Here is a 17,103-nt window from a genome sequence, read left to right as displayed (position 1 = left end):
AAGGAAATCTGCCATCCTTACCTGATCTGGTCCACATGTGACTCTAGCCCCACAGCAATGTGGTTGACTCTTAACTGCCCTCTGGCCCAGACAGCAATGCCCCCATCCTGTGAATGGCAGACATCAGTGCTGTCATGTACAGTCTTGCTATTGAAAAGACTTTCTGTACTTAAAGAAAAGGGACACACTAACTTGTGTAGGTATTCGGCTGTTCAATGTTTGATTACTTGATGTTAATACATGTGTTTTGCGATATTAGTCAAATCTGTAGTGTAGTCATAGAAACAGACACGAAACTGAACTCAATAATAAATGTATGAGAACAGACATTTAATTGTTCTCTTGCTCACACACACAAACTGGGGTGTTATCTCTGCATATCTCCGAGGCACATCCTCAATGTGTTACAATTGTCATGAGACACAGCAAGATAGAACTCAGAGAACACAAGAAATGAAGTGCCTTTCATTTAATATTACTGATCCAATGAATTATCATTCAGACTTTACCATTTACTGACTATCATGAGAGGTCTTGAGAATGTAAATAGAGAGAAACTGTTCCCATTCATAAAAGGATCACGAATAAGAGGGTGATAATGGGAACTGCAGATGCTGGAGAATCCAAGATAATAAAATGTGAGGCTGGATGAACACAGCAGGCCAAGCAGCATCTCAGGAGCACAAAAGCTGACGTTTCGGGCCTAGACCCTTCATCAGAGAGGGGGATGGGGTGAGGGTTCTGGAATAAATAGGGAGAGAAGGAGAGGTGGACCGAAGATGGAGAGAAAAGAAGATAGGTGGAGAGGAGAGTATAGGTGGGGAGGTAGGGAGGGAATAGGTCAGTCCAGGGAAGACAGACAGGTCAAGGAGGTGGGATGAGGTTAGTAGGTAGATGGGGGTGCGGCTTGGGGTGGGAGGAAGGGATGGGTGAGAGGAAGAACAGGTTAGGGAGGCAGAGACAGGTTGGACTGGTTTTGGGATGCAGTGGGTGGAGGGGAAGAGCTAGGCTGGTTGTGTGGTGCAGTGGGGGGAGGGGACGAACTGGGCTGGTTTTGGGATGCGGTGGGGGAAGGGGAGATTTTGAAGCTGGTGAAGTCCACATTGATACCATTGGGCTGCAGGGTTCCCAAGCGGGATATGAGTTGCTGTTCCTGCAACCTTCGGGTGGCATCATTGTGGCACTGCAGGAGGCCCATGATGGACATGTCATCTAAAGAATGGCAGGGGGAGTGGAAATGGTTTGCGACTGGGAGGTGCAGTTGTTTATTGCGAACCGAGCGGAAGTGTTCTGCAAAGCGGTCCCCAAGCCTCCGCTTGGTTTCCCCAATGAGAGGGCACTGATTTTAAGTGATTTGTAAACCTAGCAAGTGCAGAAATTTTTTTTTCACACAGCGAGTCCTTCAGATCTGGAATGCACTACCTGGGAATGTGGTGGAGGCACATTTAGCCGAGCCATTCAGTAGGGTATTGGAAGATAATTTAAATAGAAAGAAGGGGTATGGGAAAAAGGCAGGTGAACAGCACAATATAAAGCTCATTGGAGAGCTGGTGGAGACACTATAGGCTGAACGGCCTCCCTCTGCACCATAACCATTCTGCAATTCTGTGTTCATTCATTTGGCAATACTCCTGGGCTCTCACTGGTTAAATGTAACCTGTTTACAGTCATCAATTGCTTCCTTGCTCATGGAATATTGGCTGTTCTAAGTTCTGCCACCTTTAATGAAAGATTTTCCGTTTATTGTCCATCCCTAATTGCTCAGAGGGCAGTTAAGAGTCAACCACATTGCTGTGGATCTGGTAAGGATGGCAATTTCCTTCCCTAAAAGGCATTAGTGAACCAAATGGGTTTTTCCAACAATTGACAATGGATTCACTGTCATTGTTAGATTCTTAATTCCAGATATTTTATTGAATTCAAATTTGACCATCTGCTGTGGCAGGATTTGAACCTGGGTCCCCAAAGTATTACCTGAGTATCTGGATTAACAGTCCTGCAATAATACCACTAGGTCATTGCTTCCCCTTAATTTGCTCAAAATGTTCGTTCTTGTTTTCATTTCCACAGATACTGCCAGACCAGCAGAGTATTTCTAGTTTTTTCTGTTTTTTTATTTCACATTCTCCAGTTGTTGGAGGGAATCCTGACAGACAGGATTTACATGTATTTGGAAAAGCTAGGACCAATTAGGGATAGTCAATGTAGCTTAATCCATGGGAAATCATGTCTCACTAACTTGATTGAGTATTTGGAAGATGTAACAAGGAGGATTGTTGGGAGCAGAGCAGTGGACATGATCTATGTAAGGCATTCAACAAGGTTCCTCATGGTAGACTGTTTAGCAAGACCAGATCACATGGAATAAGGGAGAACTAGCCATTTGGATACAGAACTGGCTTGAATGTAGAAGATAGAAGGTGGTGGTGGTGAGGGTTGCTTTTCAGACTGGAGGCCCAGTGACAACAGTGTGCCACAAGGACCGGTGCTGGGTCCACTCCTTTTATCATCTACATAAACGATTTGGATGTGAACATATGGTTAGTAAGTTTGCAAATGACACCAAAATTGGAGGTGTAGTGGACAGCAAAGAAGGTCGTCTTAGAGGACGACGGGATCTTGATCAGACGGGCCAATGGGCCGAGGAGTAGCAGATGGAATTTAATTTCGATAAATGTGAGATGCTTCATTTTGGAAAGGCAAATCACGGCAGAACGTATACATTTATTGTTAAGGTTCAGGGGAATGTTGCTGAACAAAGAAACCTTGGAATGCAGGTTCATAGTTCTTTGAAAGTGGAGTCACAGGTAGATTGGATAGTGAAGAAGGCATTTGGCATGCCTGCCGTTATTGGTCAGTGCGTTGAGTATAGGAGTTCGGAGGGGCACGTTGCAGCTGTACAGGACACTCTTGGACGTGTGCAGTTGCGGTCCCCCTGCTATAGGAAGGATGTTATGAAACTTGAAAAGGTTCAGAAAAGATTTACAAGGATGTTGCTAGGGTTGGAGGGTTTGAGCTAAAGGAGGAAGCTGAATAGGCTGGGTCTATTTTCCCTACAGTGGGGGAGGCTGAGGGGTGACTTGATAGGAGTTTATAAAATCATGACAGGCATGGATAGGGTAAATAGACAAGGTCTTTCCCCCGGGGTGACAGAGCCCAAAACTAAAGAGCATGGGGTTAAAGTAAGAGGGTAAAGATTTAAAGGGACCTAAGGGGCAACATTGTCACACAGAGGGTGATGTGTGTATGGAATAAACAGCCAGAGGAAGTGGTGAAGCTGGGTACAATTACAGCATTTAAAAGGCACCTGGATGGATATGTGAATGGGAAAGGTTTTAAGGGATATGGGCCAAATGCTGGCAAATGGGACTAGATTGATATAGGATATTTAGTGGGTATGGATGAGTTGAACTGAAGGGTCTGTTTCCATGCTGTTCAACTCTGTGACTCTATGACTCCACGTGCAGAACTTGCCCTGGCAACTCCTGCTCAACGTTGCTTTGTAAGGCCACCAATTCAGTATCGACCTGTGAATTTCGCTTGTTCAATAACACACATGCAATATCACCCTGGCTGCGTCATCTGTAGAATATCATTCATTCAATTTCCCAAGCTCTAAACACCAATTCAATATCAAACCCTGTGAGAATGAATGATGAAAGAGATTGAGCAGTTCAGGCCGATACTGGCTAGAGTTTTGAAGAATGAGAGGAGATCTAATCAAGCTATAGAGGATGCTAAGAGAGACAAGCTAGATGTAGAGAGGTTACTTCCTGTTGTGAGGCAATCTAGAGTGACAGGATATCATTTTAGAATAATGGGTGGAAGATTTAAAATAGAGATGATGAGGAATTACTTCACTCAAAGGGCCGTGGAATTCAGAGTGTGGTGGATGCTGGGACATTGAGTAAATTTAAGGAGGAGAGAGTAAGGTCTGTAATTAGTAATGGATTGAAGGGTTAGGGAGAGCAGGAAGGAAGGTGGAATTGAGGCCAAGTTGAGGTCATATGAAATGGCAGAGCAGGCTTGAGGGAGCAGAATATCCTACTCCTGCTCCCAGTTCTTATATTCTTATTAGGATTAACCCCCTTCATCCATTGGTACTCTGGCAGATATTAGCAAAACTAGAAGAAAAAAAATAGACATCAATATAGCATTATCATCTATCTAGCTTCCCTTCTCTGGCTCACTGTGAACGTTCCTCCCTCTCTTTCTTGGGCTCCTTCTCCAACTATCTGCTCACTCCTCTCCTTCCCTGCCCCAATATCAGCTTGAATCTCACCTTTTCCTAGCTGCTATCAGTTCTGTAGAAAGGTCACTGGGGCTCAAAATGTTAACTCTTGTTTTTTTTTCTCTTTCTCTACAGATGCTGCCAAACCTGCTGAGTTTCTGCAGCAACTTCTGTTTTTGTTTGTTTCAAATCTCCAGCATCTGTAGTTCTTTTTTTAAGTAAATAGGACTGTTGGAACAGTATTTGGCTGGCATGCCTGTAAAGTTCCTGGTACAGTTCTATATTCAACCAGAGATATTTAGATTCACGATTGCACCAGATTCCCTCTGCTGGTATCAAGCAGATAAAATTCACAATGCCTGAATTTCTCAGCATCTCAATGATATTCATATAAATCAATTTACCGTAAGAAGTCAATTTGCCATGATGAGGAAGGGGATGAGAGCCAAGAAATGGTTTGTGTTCACTCCATGCTACCCCAGGGCTACTGAGGCCAATAGATTTGTCCCAGCACAATCCCAACTGAGATCAGTTAATCTAGTAGGGAGCAGGTTTCAAATATAGATTGTGTGCTCTGGTTTCAGTTCTGACTGAGCTACTGGGAAACTACGTATCTAAATTCTACGTTGATTAGAGCAACTGAACTATACAAGAACAGGCTGTTTGGCCCACATGGTCAATGTCAATGTTTGTGTTTCACATAAGCATCCTCCCACTGGCTCAGTGGTTAGCCCGACTGCCTCATCGTGCTAGAGACCCAGGTTCAATTCCACCCTCGGGCCACTGTCCACATGGAGTTTGCACGTTCTCCCTGTGTCTGCGTGGGTTTCCTCCAGGTGCTCCAGCTTCTTCCCACAAGCCAAAGATGTGCAGGCTGGGTGGATTGGCCATGCTAAATTGCCTGTAGTGTCCAGGGATGTGTAGGTTAGGTGTGTTATAGGGGGATGGGTCTGGGTAGGATGCTATGAGGGCTGGTGTGACTTGTTGGGCCAAAGGACCTGTTTCCACACTGTAGGTTTTCTATGATCTACATCACCCCTCAGGATCAGTATTACCTCATGTTTATCCAGTTTCATTTTAAATCCATCTATTGTCAACCACACCTAGTGGTAGCGAATTGCATATCCTCACCAGTCTCTGCATTAACAAAGCTTCTGAATACTCTATATTTAAGGCCTTTGTCTTGGTCTGCTCCACAATTAATAGTGTCCTCTTTATATGTAGCTTATTGAAACTTTTGAAATATTGTCAGGTTCTATCAGGTCATTCCTTTTCTGGAGAAAAGTACCTGTCTTTTGATTTAAATAACTGCCTTTAGTAAGTTTCACAGTGAGTAATTTGTTTTTATGAAAGCTATAAAATGTACATTACAGCTCGATCTGGCCACCATTCTAGTAATAAGGCATTTCTCTAATATTTCAGGACTTTTATTCATGTTAATTTATGACTGCCATGTAAGTTTATTGCTGTGAGTTTTCTTCCTTTTTTATGATTGTTATGTTAGCACTTCATTTGACGTTTCAGTGCGTAAACTATGATCTCCATTGATAACAGGTTGAAGTGAAATTTGAACTTTTCTCTGAAACAACAGTTTCCTGGAATCAATCCAAAGTGTTTTTCAGCTCCTAAGGGCCTGCTTCTGTCCTTTTCTTTTCTCAATACTATTTTTCACTGGTAGAATGTTTCTGGGGAGTCATCCTCCAGCTTCAGTTGGGCAAATCTTCACAAACTCAATCTTCAAACTGAGTACAAGTTCTCAGATACTTTCTGTGTGATGCACAATGAAGACAGCATTTTCCCTGGCTGAGCTGCAGGCTGGCTAACATCTATCTCCTTTTTTCTGCCCAGTGCCCACTTGGCTACAGATGACCCAAGATTAAACTGCAAATGCTGCTGCGCCTGTGCCTATTATGAAGGAAATGCTCCATGTATATACTGTTTACACAGCTGCAGTATGTGAAATAATTTGCAGACAAGGGGAGGCGATGGCCTAGTGGTATTATTGCTGGATTGGTAATCCAGAGACCCAGGTAATGTTCTGGGGACCTGGGTGCGAATCACCGCCATGGCAGATGGTGGAATTTGAATTCAATAAAAGTCTGGAATGAAGAGTATAATGATGGTGTGAATCCATTGCTGATTGTTGGGAAAAAAGACACATCTGGTTCACTAATGTCCTTTGGGGAAGGAAACTGCCATCCTTACCTGGTCTGGCCTACATGTGACTCCAGACCCGCAGCAATGTGGTTGACTCTTAACTGCCTTCTGGGCAATTAGGGATGGGCAACAAATGCTTCCCCAGCTAGTGATGCCGTCATCCTGTGAATGAATAAAAACAATTCTGGGCTTTTAGTGAAGTCTGTAACCTGCCACCTCTACACCCCACTCTATCGCAAAAGAAAGCACATTAACCTTGAATCTAAATAAAATTGTTAACCAGCTATCTCTGAGCACCACTGAAATAGAAGATCAGGTTCCAATATAGCTTCCTTGTGGACTTAGAAGCATCTGTCACTGTCTCCAGCAGTAAACATTTGGTACTTGCCTTTTATTAACAGAATTTACATTTTCTTCTGCTCTTTAGCCATTAAAACCACCTATGTGTGCAGTCAAATCAGCTCCAGCCTTTTTATTTAACATACATCAACAGACGCAATATATTCTAAAGACGATTTCATTTTGTTTTTCAATAATTTTAATTGTGGATTCAAATGGGAAAAGAATCGTTTTAACATAAAGGATTGCTGCCTATTATGAAAGCACCACTCTGTGTCTATACACAGCTGTAGTAGTCGAAGTGTAGTTTGCAGATAAGCTGGCACCGAAGAGTTGAGTGCAAATGGATCTTTGGTTGGCAACAAGAAGCTGATCCGTTTGTGAACTGGTGACCAGTTATCAATAATAAAGCCCTTCTGATTACTATATGATTAGCTTTCAGATAGCTTACCAGGTTGGGAATGTGAACAAAATAGTGAGAAGCCTAAGAACTCCTGGGCTCAGGAGCTCACTTAGTTCCCTGCAGTTTAAGCCTGAAGAAAACCAGTTCATTTTTTCTCCAGAGGTTGCCGTAAGCAGTGACTTTTAATTAGTAAGGCAGATATCTTTAATCAGTTTGAACCAGCCACCTTGTAAACTAGTGAAAACTTTCAGAGCAGGTAGACTGAGAGGCAACACAAGAGTCATAAGAATCATCTCAGCAATCTGCATCAACAAGAACCACTGAACTGCCTTTCCAGTCTTTGCCACTGCCCATAACACCCATATTTTCCCCCCTGTCGGTGTACGTTGTGTGTGTGTGTGTGTGTGTGTGTGAGTGAGAGTGTCTCTGAGTGTTGTGTGTGCGCATGTATGTCTGAGTGTGTGTGTGTCTCTGAGTGTGTGTGTGTGTGTGTGTGTGTGTGTGTGAGTGAGAGTGTCTCTGAGTATTGTGTGTGTGCATGTATGTCTGAGTGTGTGTGTGTCTCTAAGTGTGTGTGTGTGTGAGTGAGAGTGTCTCTGAGTGTTGTGTATGCGCATGTATGTCTGAGTGTGCGTGTGTGTCTCTGAGTGTGTGTGTGTGTGAGTGTCTGAGTGTTGTGTGTGCGCATGTATGTCTGAGTGTGAGTGTGTGTCTCTGAGTGTGTGTGTGTGAGCGAGAGTGTCTCTGAGTGTTGTGTGTGTGCGTGTATGTCTGAGTGTGAGTGTGAGCGAGAGTGTCTCTGAGTGTTGTGTGTGCGCGTGTATGTCTGAGTGTGAGTGTGTGTCTCTGAGTGTTGTGTGTGCGCATGTATGTCTGAGTGTGAGTGTGTGTCTCTGAGTGTGTGTGTGTGTGAGTGAGAGTGTCTCTGAGTGTTGTGTGTGCGCATGTATGTCTGAGTGTGTGTGTGTGTGAGTGTGTGTCTCTGAGTGTGTGTGTGTTTATAGGGCGGTTAGAGTTTTAACTGGTAGAGTTATATGTCGATGGTTTATAATGGTTTACCTGTAGCTGCAATCCAATTATTTATAGTAGGGATTTCTGTTAAGGACAGAAACTTGGTCCGTGCTTTCTCTGAGCTGGGTCTGAACTGGGGAACTTTGTGTGTATTTTAAAAACCTTAACTTTTGCAATGGTTCCGGGAATAGCAGGACTTCATTTTTAGCTCTGTGAGGTAGAACACTATGTTCACCTAATAAACCCAAAGATATAATCCTAAAAAGTAATAATCCTATAACCTTCACACTTGTAACAAAGCGAAGGAATGAATAAAACGAGGGAATTTAGAAAGTTTTGGAACCTGCCATCAATTGAAGAGTTAAATTGTCAGGACTCTCAATGTAATTCATCCCACTTATTCAAAAGAAAATAACAAGATTTAAAATCTGTACAAATTGTGACACTCACAACACGGGGAGGAGACACTGTCTTTGTGCTACCTCTTTGCTTGAGCACCCAGAGCTAGCTCCATTTCTCTGCCCCAGCCCTGTACCCATCAATGGGTACAGAACGCAATAAAATCTCAGTTACAACTGTGGGCTTCCACCTTCAGAAACAAGATGCAGATCAGATCATCAGTCCACAGGACCCGAATTTAATCTCTGTTCGATGTCCACAATCGAAAGGCAAGTTTAAGGATCTTGATATTCACAGTGTAGGTTAGCAATGCTGAGGCAGTTTTCATTTAGAATCGTTACAGCCTGTGGTCTTTTTTGATGAAGGATCTGTGAAAGAGGAATCATTATGAATGAGTCAAGAGAGATTTTTTTTTGTTGAGTGAGGGTGTTAAGGTTGATGGCTTTGCGAACATAGAACACAGAAAAGTGCAGCACAGTACAGTACAGGGCTTTTAGCCCATGATGTTGTGCTGACCAATTAACGTACTAAGACCAATCTACCCTTCATACCCCACATTTTACCATCCTCCATGTGCCCATCTAAGAGTCGATTAAAAGTCTCTCATGTACCTGACTCCACTACCACTGCCGGCAGCGCATTCCACACGTCCAGCACTCAGGGCTGATGAAACAGACTTGTAGGGTTGATTGGCTTCTTACATGGGGCATCTCAGGACACTCCATGGGTGGGACATCTTGTCAGCTCTTTGGTGTGGGCTCAATGGGCCAAAAGGCCTGGATTTTATGACTGCACTTTGCCAGTTCTCCATTTTTCTTACAATCTCTTCCCCCTCTTCGCATCCCTTCCCCTTAGCCTTGTCTGGCTCGTGTTGATCTCAGTAGAGAGGACCCATTCTCTTCCTTTCACTGCTTATTTACACACATCTCAATATCTTTTTAAACTCTTTCACCACCATTAACAACCCCATTGTCTTTTGCGACAGAAACAGAAGTAGCTGGAGAAACTCAATAGATCTGGCAGCATCTGTGGAGAGAGAAAGCAGAGTGAACATTTTGGGTCCAGTGACCCTTCTTCAGAATTTTTCTAGCATTTGCAGATCTCAGGATTTTCTTTTCCATCAAACCATCCTCCCCCTTGCTCTTCCTCCACTTCTGTCAAAAAGATACATAAGAAAAACTATTTTCCAACATCTCCTAGTTCTGAAGAAAAGTCACCCCGGTGGCTCAGTGGTTAGCGCTGCTACCTCACAGCTTCAGGGACCTGGGTTGGATTCCAGCCTCAGGCAACTGTCTGTGTGGAGTTTGCACATTCTCCCCGTGTCTGCGTGGGTTTCCTTCCACAATCCAAAGATACACAGGTTAGGGTGGATTGGCCATCCATAGTGTCCAGCTATGTGTGGGCTAGGTGGCTTAGTCATGAGGAAATGTGGCATTTTGGAAATGGGTGGGGCGGGGTGTGGGGTCAAATGGGTCTGGTTAGGATGCTCTTCAGAGGGTGTGTAGGACTTGATGGGCCAAACATCTGCTTCCACACTCGGGATTGTGCAGTCTCTGCAGGTGCTGTGTTTCTCCAGCATTCTCCAGCGCTTGTTTCAAGAACATTAAAACGTCGTTGTCACGATTTCCCACTGGGAAATATACATCGCACTTAAAGGGAGATTTCAGCAAAATGATCAGGAAAGCTAATAGAATGTGAGCATTTGTTGCCAAGGGGAATTAAATACAAAGGTAGTGGGAAAAACCAAAGCACTGCGGATGCTGGAAATCAGAAACAAAAGCAGAATTTACTGGGGAAACCCCCCAGCAGCGCTGGCCGCATCTGTGCAGAGAGAAAGCAGAGTTAACCATTTGATCCAGTGATCCATCTTCTGAAGAAACGGTAACTTTGCTTTCTCTCTCCACCTGCTGAGTTTTCCCAGCAACTTCTGTTTTTGTTACAGAAGTAGAGAGGTCATGCCTAGTTATACAGGGCATTGGTGAGACTGTGTCTGAAGTAAAGTGTGCAGCACAGAAACAGACCCTTCGGTCCAACTTGTCCATGCTGACCTTATTTAAAGAAGGATGTGGATGCACTGAAAGCAGTTCAGAGAAGGTTTACTGCATAATTACCTGGAATGTTTGGTTGCCTTATGAGGAACTGTGGGAGAGACTGGGTTTATATCTGCTTGAGTTTAGAAGGGTCAGAGGGGGGTCTTGAGGGCTTAGATGTGTAGAGGATGTTTTCTTTTGTGGGACAATCTAGAACTGAGTAAGGGTCAGAGTTTAAAACCGAAATGGTGCAAATCATTTTCTCCCAGAAGATCATGAGTTTCTTCCTAAGCAGGCGATGGAAGCAAAGTCTTAGCTTAACAGGAATCTATCTCCCTCTGCCTTAAAAATATTCAAACAGGGGGTGAAGGCTTATTTGAGGTAAGCAGAAACGCAGGCGTTATAATCAGGTCAGCCAAGATGTTATGAAGTTGCAGAGCAGGTTCAATAGCCTATACCTTCTGTACATAGATTTGTTATAATTGTTGAATTATAATTGAACAATCACAGACAATCCTGGAATAAGCAACTGGGTCCTGCTGGAACTATTTGAGAGAGTGATGGTTCCCGTAATGGCTACCTTACCTGTAAATGTGGGTGGGGCTCTGGCATTCCCGATGAGGTTACTTTGCAGCAAGGATTCCGCTAACCACTGTAATGCTTCGGTGCAATACTCTATCTACAACAACAACAACGTCCATTTACAGAGCACTCTTGAGGCAGTAAAACGTCAGCCAGTGATTCTCAAAGTAGGTTTGACATGGAGTCTAACGGGCAGATTGGGTTCAGGTCATAGGTTATAAGGAGCTGCTTAAGGAAGGTGAGGAAGGTGGTAATGAAGGAAAGAGTTGCACTTACGTGGTGCCTTCCCCAAAACCTGTTACAGCCACTGAAATACTTTTGGAGCATCTTCAGGGCTACAATGTAGGGAATGTAATTGAAAATCTGTGCACAGTAAGCTCCCACATACCCTTTTGCCTTCTCACCAGGAGACCTAACACTCCTCCCCTCCCCCAATCCCAGGTGTCTTGGCCAACATTTCTCCTTCAGTAGACAGCTTCGAGAACTGATTGGCTGATCAGAGACATGTTTAATTTTTGAGGGAATTTGCTGTGTGCAAATTAGCTGCCAGGTTTCCTTGGCTACACTACTATCGATACTTCAGTTGTTGTGAGGCACCTTGGGACATTCTGAGTTTGTGAATGTTGCTATAGGAACGGAAGGCCCTTTGCTTTGGCCAGGACACCCAGGGGATCTCAATCGCATCACAGAGATGGCATCTGAGACAGAGCAGCACTCCCTCTGTACTACACTAGATTGTCAGCCTAGTTTGCTGTGCCCAGGCCCTGGGTTCGGACTCAGGCTCAAAATGTTGTGTTTGAAGATGAGAATTTGGCATGGCTTTCTTACTTATGGATGAAATACAAGAAAGAACTTGAAGTTCAATCCTTACCATTGGCTCCTACCTCTCAAAATTTCTCATTCCTCTACATTTTTGACAAAAACATCAAGGGACACCGCCCCTCTGGGTGAGTTTAAAATTGAGAGTAGTTCCCAAGTTCTACTTCCTTTCTGAATTGTCCAAACTCGTCACAACCACCCTAGCAATGGTGGTAGTGGCAATGCCACTGGACTAGTAATCCTGAATCCCAGGTTAATATTCTAGTGACATGACTTCAAATCTCACATGGCAGATGGTGAAATTTGAACTCAAATATGATCTTATAGGGGGAAAGCTAGCCTAATTGTGACTGTGTTGCTGCTGACCAAAGATAGAAGTTGCTGGAAAAGCTCAGCATCTCTGGCAGCACCTGTAAAGATAAAAAATCAGAGTTAACATTTCGGATCGGTGAGCCTTCCTCAGAACCTTCTGAGGTCAGAGAAAGATTCACCAGGCTCGAAACATTAACTCTGATCTTTTTCTTCACAGATGTTGCCAGACCGACTGACCTTTTCCAGCAACTTCTGTTTTTCTTCCTGATTTACAGCATCAGCAGTTCTTTCGGGTTTTGTTTTGTGTAACTGCTGATGATTGTTGCAAAAACCCACCTGGTTCATTAATGTCCTTCAGGGAAGGAAAAGCTGCTGCCCTTACCCAGGCTGATCTATACGTGACTCCAAACCCACAGCAACGTAGTTAACTTCATTCCTGGCCTCTGGGCAATAAATGCTGGATAATGCACACATCTCTTGGACATTTGGTATAAAGGCTGTTCCAGGACGTCAAGACTCTATTACAATATCTTTCAGACTCCATGCCTTCTAGCTTGAAATCTAGTTTCCCTATTGTTTTCTGTGGGGGTCTTGTGGCCTGCTTGGTAGCTTCTCTGCCTCTGGGTCAGAACCTCCAGGTTCAAATCTCACTCCAGGGCCTGAAAGCCAAGGAAGATACATTCAAAATGTACCAAACAGGTCCACTAGCAACTTGCAAATCCATGCAACATGTGCGGACAGCAGGAAGTAAGAATGGGAGAGATTCCTGGTCTGCCACAAGAAATTGAAGCCTCTGCCATCAATATCCAGAATTCTGTGTCTGCAACATGCAGATAAAAGTGTATGTTGCCACAGCTTTGGGACTGTTTGGGGAATGTGGATCAGACCAATGCCAATGGCACGGGTTCAGGGCCTGCCTCCATGCCCTACCAGTGGTGAAATTCCAGAGCGATGGATCAAGTGTGCTTTGTCTCAGAGAACCCAAGAGTATTGTCTCGCCATTGAGGCAGAGCTCAGGGATTGCACACACTGGGAACAGTCATGTTTCTAAGTCAGACACTTACCCCGGTTCTCACTCACACACACACACACACACACACAGTTGAAAACAGAAGTGATTGTTCCAGTAGATTGTGTGTCTGTGTGTGTGTGTGTAAGTGTACGAGTGTGTGTGTGTGCCTGTATCTGTGTGTGTGTGCGTGTGTGCAATTCAGTAACTGGAGTGGGCCCCTGGCTTTTTCCAGTGGATTTGATTAAAAGAGGAATTTACTCTTTCCACATATTAGACTTACCTGTTTCTCAATTACCTTTAGCCGCCTGTCATGGTCCCTGATGTCAGTGATGTAGCTTAGAACACTGTCAACCCTAAAACACAAAATGAGACATCAGGCAACTAGATACTACAATTGACCGTCTCTCTGACCTGCTCAAAGGGGCATCTGTTACAGTCACATTCGATCTCTCCCTCACTGCCAGTTGGCAGTTCTGCCTGTTCCCTCTCTCTCTCCTCGAAATTCTGCCTTTCCCTCACTGCTCCCTGCTCCACATATTATCAAGGCCCTCACTGTTGCTCATTGTGGTTCACTGAATGACGGTTTTGTTTTAATATTTTGGAGACGTTATGGCCCTCCTCTAGAGCAGGGGGGACTGGAACCTGGGCCTCCTCAACCAGAGATAGGGACATTGCCACCTTGTACAACAATCCAATTCAAAGTGCACCCAGAACTGAGAGGCAATTTCCAAATTTGCTATCCCATACCCACCAAGAATTTCTCAAGGGTCTGAAATTGAAACCTCTCCTCCGGTAAGCTACCTGGAGAAGACTGAAAAATGCCATTCGCTCTTTCCAAATGTACAGATATGTACAGACCCTCATTAGGCCTCTGTTGGAGGTCACTGTATCCTGGCAGGGATGTATCTGGGCCCTGTTGTAATTTTAATGCTGAGATCTCAACAAATCTTTCAAAGTTGACAGTTCCGTTGAAAGAGATTGACTAATCTTGTAGGGAGGGCAGTGAGGCGTACATAATGAAACTCTAAAATTTATTTAGGCCATTTTTGGCAAGATTGAGGCAGTTCAGAATAAGACAATATTTATTGAAGTGGCGTAGTTGTGGTGATTGACTGAGTGATATCAGGAATGAAAGGCTCTGGTTACAGGATATTGTTAAAGGACTTGGGTCTTTTTTTTACTAGATCAGAGAGTCTGGGACATAGTAGGAACTGCAGGTGCTGGACAATCTGAGATAACAACGTGTAGAGCTGGATGAACACAGCAGGCCAAGCAGCATCAGAAGTTCAGGAAGGCTCCCTTCCTGCTCCTCTGATGCTGCTTGGCCTGCTGTGGTCATTCAGCTCTACACCTTGTTATCTCTTAAGTCTGGGAATCTGTTAAGATCTGCCCAATTCCACCCAAGTTGTGTGAAGCTAAATACATTGTTTCCACTGGTTTTAACCAATTTAAAAACCTTCAGCTGAGGTGTGGTCCCTTGGGAATGAAAAAGGATGTTTCACAAAGAGGGAAATTTGACCTTGGAATAAATCAGCACTACTGAGTCAGAGAGTCTCACAGTGCCAGGGACCCGGGTTCGATTCCACCCTCGGGCGACTGTCTGTTTGGAGTTTGCACATTCTCCGCATGTCTGCGTGGGTTTCCTCCAGGTGCTCCGGTTTCCTCCCACAGTCCAAAGGTGTGCACAGTAGATGGATTGGCCGTGCTAAATTACCCCTAGTGTTCAGGGATGTGTAGATTAGGTAGATTAAAGAGTGATGGGTAAGGTGGGATGCTCTGAGGCTCGGTGTGGACTTATTGGGCCGATGGGCCTGTTTCCACACTGTAGGGATTCTATAATTTAGATTATAACACTATTCAAAAAGGGATTGGATAAGTAATTTGAATTAAGAATATTAAAAATAAGAAAGACATGTTGCTGAAAATTTTGTCTTGAAGTCACCAGGACAAGCTGCAAGAATGCCAAGTCTCAAACAACCACAACAATTTATACTGTTGGAGAAAAGGGTGCTGATTGGTCAGCAAGTCACTTCTGATTGGTCAAGGCTTTGCCAAGGAGAAAGCAACAAGGAGCTATAGGCTCGCCAAGCCTTCGGTGATCCAATAAATGGATAACTGGTTAGAGGTGAAAAATGAGTTAGCATTAAGTAACTCTGGGAAAAATTGATGGGCCAAATGGGCCTTCTTCTGTGGAGTAATTCTTCAACTGGTTTCTCGACTGAGATTGAACGAGGATGAGATTTATTTTTAATCACGTTTACTATTTTTCCATCTCTTGGACCTCAATTGAGAATTCATGGCCTCACTTTTGTGCAGTCCTCTTCAGTCGCTCCATGTTGCTTTCTCGTTTGATTCTGTTGCGAGACAGCAGGTAGTTCTCTTTCTGCACCGCCTCCCAAGTCATCAGTCTGTTGGCCACGGCCTCCGAGAGGTCTGTTACTGGAATGAAGATGAGGGAATCAAATAATAGGCCTACGACATGGCCCTCTGCTCAACCAATCAGGCCTGGTCTTAAAGACTCATTGACGAGCAGCTTCAAAATGGCTGCCAATTTCCACTCCCGCTCACTAACCATAACTTGGTAGATTGGTGTGATGATGTCATATTGTCAACATGACATCACCACAATGTCCAGAATAACTCTTACCAATTTTTACAGATGCACCATAGAAGGTATCCTATCTACATCCATCACAGCTTGATGTGGCAACTGCAGTGGCCAAGACTACAAGAAATTACCGAGGGTTGTGAACACAGCCCGCCAGCCTTCCTTCCATTGACTCTGTCCATACTTCCCAGTGCTTTGGGAAGGCAGCCAACATCATCAAAGACCGCTCACACCCCCGTTATGCTCTCTTCCCCCCTATTTCATCAGGCAGAAGATACAGAAGTTTGAAAACATGTACCAACAGACAGAAGAACAGCATCTTCCCTGCTGTCCTATATTAGAGTTGATCTTTCTCTGCATCATCTCTATCGCTGTAACATGATATTCTGCATTCTGTTCTATTACCCTGGTATACTTACGTAAGGTATGATTCCTATGGTTAGCAAGCAAAACAATACTTTTCACTGTATCTCGGGACGTGTGACAATAATAAACCAAATCATGCCTTATCTTTACTTTGGGGGCAGTGGTGCAGATGCCCAATTTATGGACAGAAGATTTTTTTATTCATTCACGGGCTGAGGGCATCGCAGACCAGGCAGCATTTATTGCCCATCCCTGATTGCCCAGAGGGCTGTTAAGAGTCAACCACATTGCTGTGGGTCCGGAGTCACAAGCAGGCCAGACCAGGTAAGGATGGCAGTCTCCTTCCCTAAAGGACATTATTGAACCAGATGGGTTTCTCCAAAAACTGACATTGGATTTGTGGTCATCATTAGATTGTTAATTCTGGGTGTTAATTGAATTCAGATTCCAGTATGGGCCATGGCAGGATTCGAACCTGAGTCCCCAGGCCTTTATCTGAGCTCTCTGGATTAACAGTCTAGTGATAATACCACTAGACCATCGCCTCCCCTATCTTTGACCTAACCCATTGTTATCCCAGATTTGCCTTGAATGTTAAAACCACGTCTTGTGTTCGCTTGTCAGAAGCCACTTTTTGGTGGAGATGGGGAGCTGGGGACATCACAGTTGGGCAGTTTGGAGGGGTCAGTGATGAGGATTCCCTCAGACCCGTGTGAATTGAAAACCATTCAGGAGGCTCCTGGCAACAGCCTGGGCAATCAGTGCAGCTCAGGGATCAAACGTGAACTATTCTGAGCCCACTTGGGTCTGTCACCCAAGAACTTCACCCAAGGG

General features: G+C 44.2%; 1 protein-coding gene across 1 annotated transcript in view; it reads right to left on the bottom strand.

Annotated features, from left to right (window-relative positions):
* Nucleotides 1-6,980: 6,980 nt before the first annotated feature.
* Nucleotides 6,981-17,103, bottom strand: part of trpm4a (transient receptor potential cation channel, subfamily M, member 4a) — a 78,733-nt gene continuing 68,610 nt past the window's right edge. The window contains exons 23-26 of the mRNA XM_048520984.2: nucleotides 15,602-15,734; nucleotides 13,576-13,648; nucleotides 11,156-11,249; nucleotides 6,981-8,908 (exon numbers count right to left, since the gene is read on the bottom strand). Of these exons, the coding sequence (XP_048376941.2) occupies nucleotides 8,865-8,908; nucleotides 11,156-11,249; nucleotides 13,576-13,648; nucleotides 15,602-15,734 (344 nt within the window). The 3' untranslated portion in view covers nucleotides 6,981-8,864. The remainder of the gene's footprint in view (nucleotides 8,909-11,155; nucleotides 11,250-13,575; nucleotides 13,649-15,601; nucleotides 15,735-17,103) is intronic.

The sequence above is a fragment of the Stegostoma tigrinum genome, chromosome 38 (assembly GCF_030684315.1).
Source record: "Stegostoma tigrinum isolate sSteTig4 chromosome 38, sSteTig4.hap1, whole genome shotgun sequence".
Taxonomy (NCBI): domain Eukaryota; kingdom Metazoa; phylum Chordata; class Chondrichthyes; order Orectolobiformes; family Stegostomatidae; genus Stegostoma; species Stegostoma tigrinum.
Note: the sequence above shows the minus strand (reverse complement) of the source record. Positions and strands in the feature narration are given on the sequence as shown.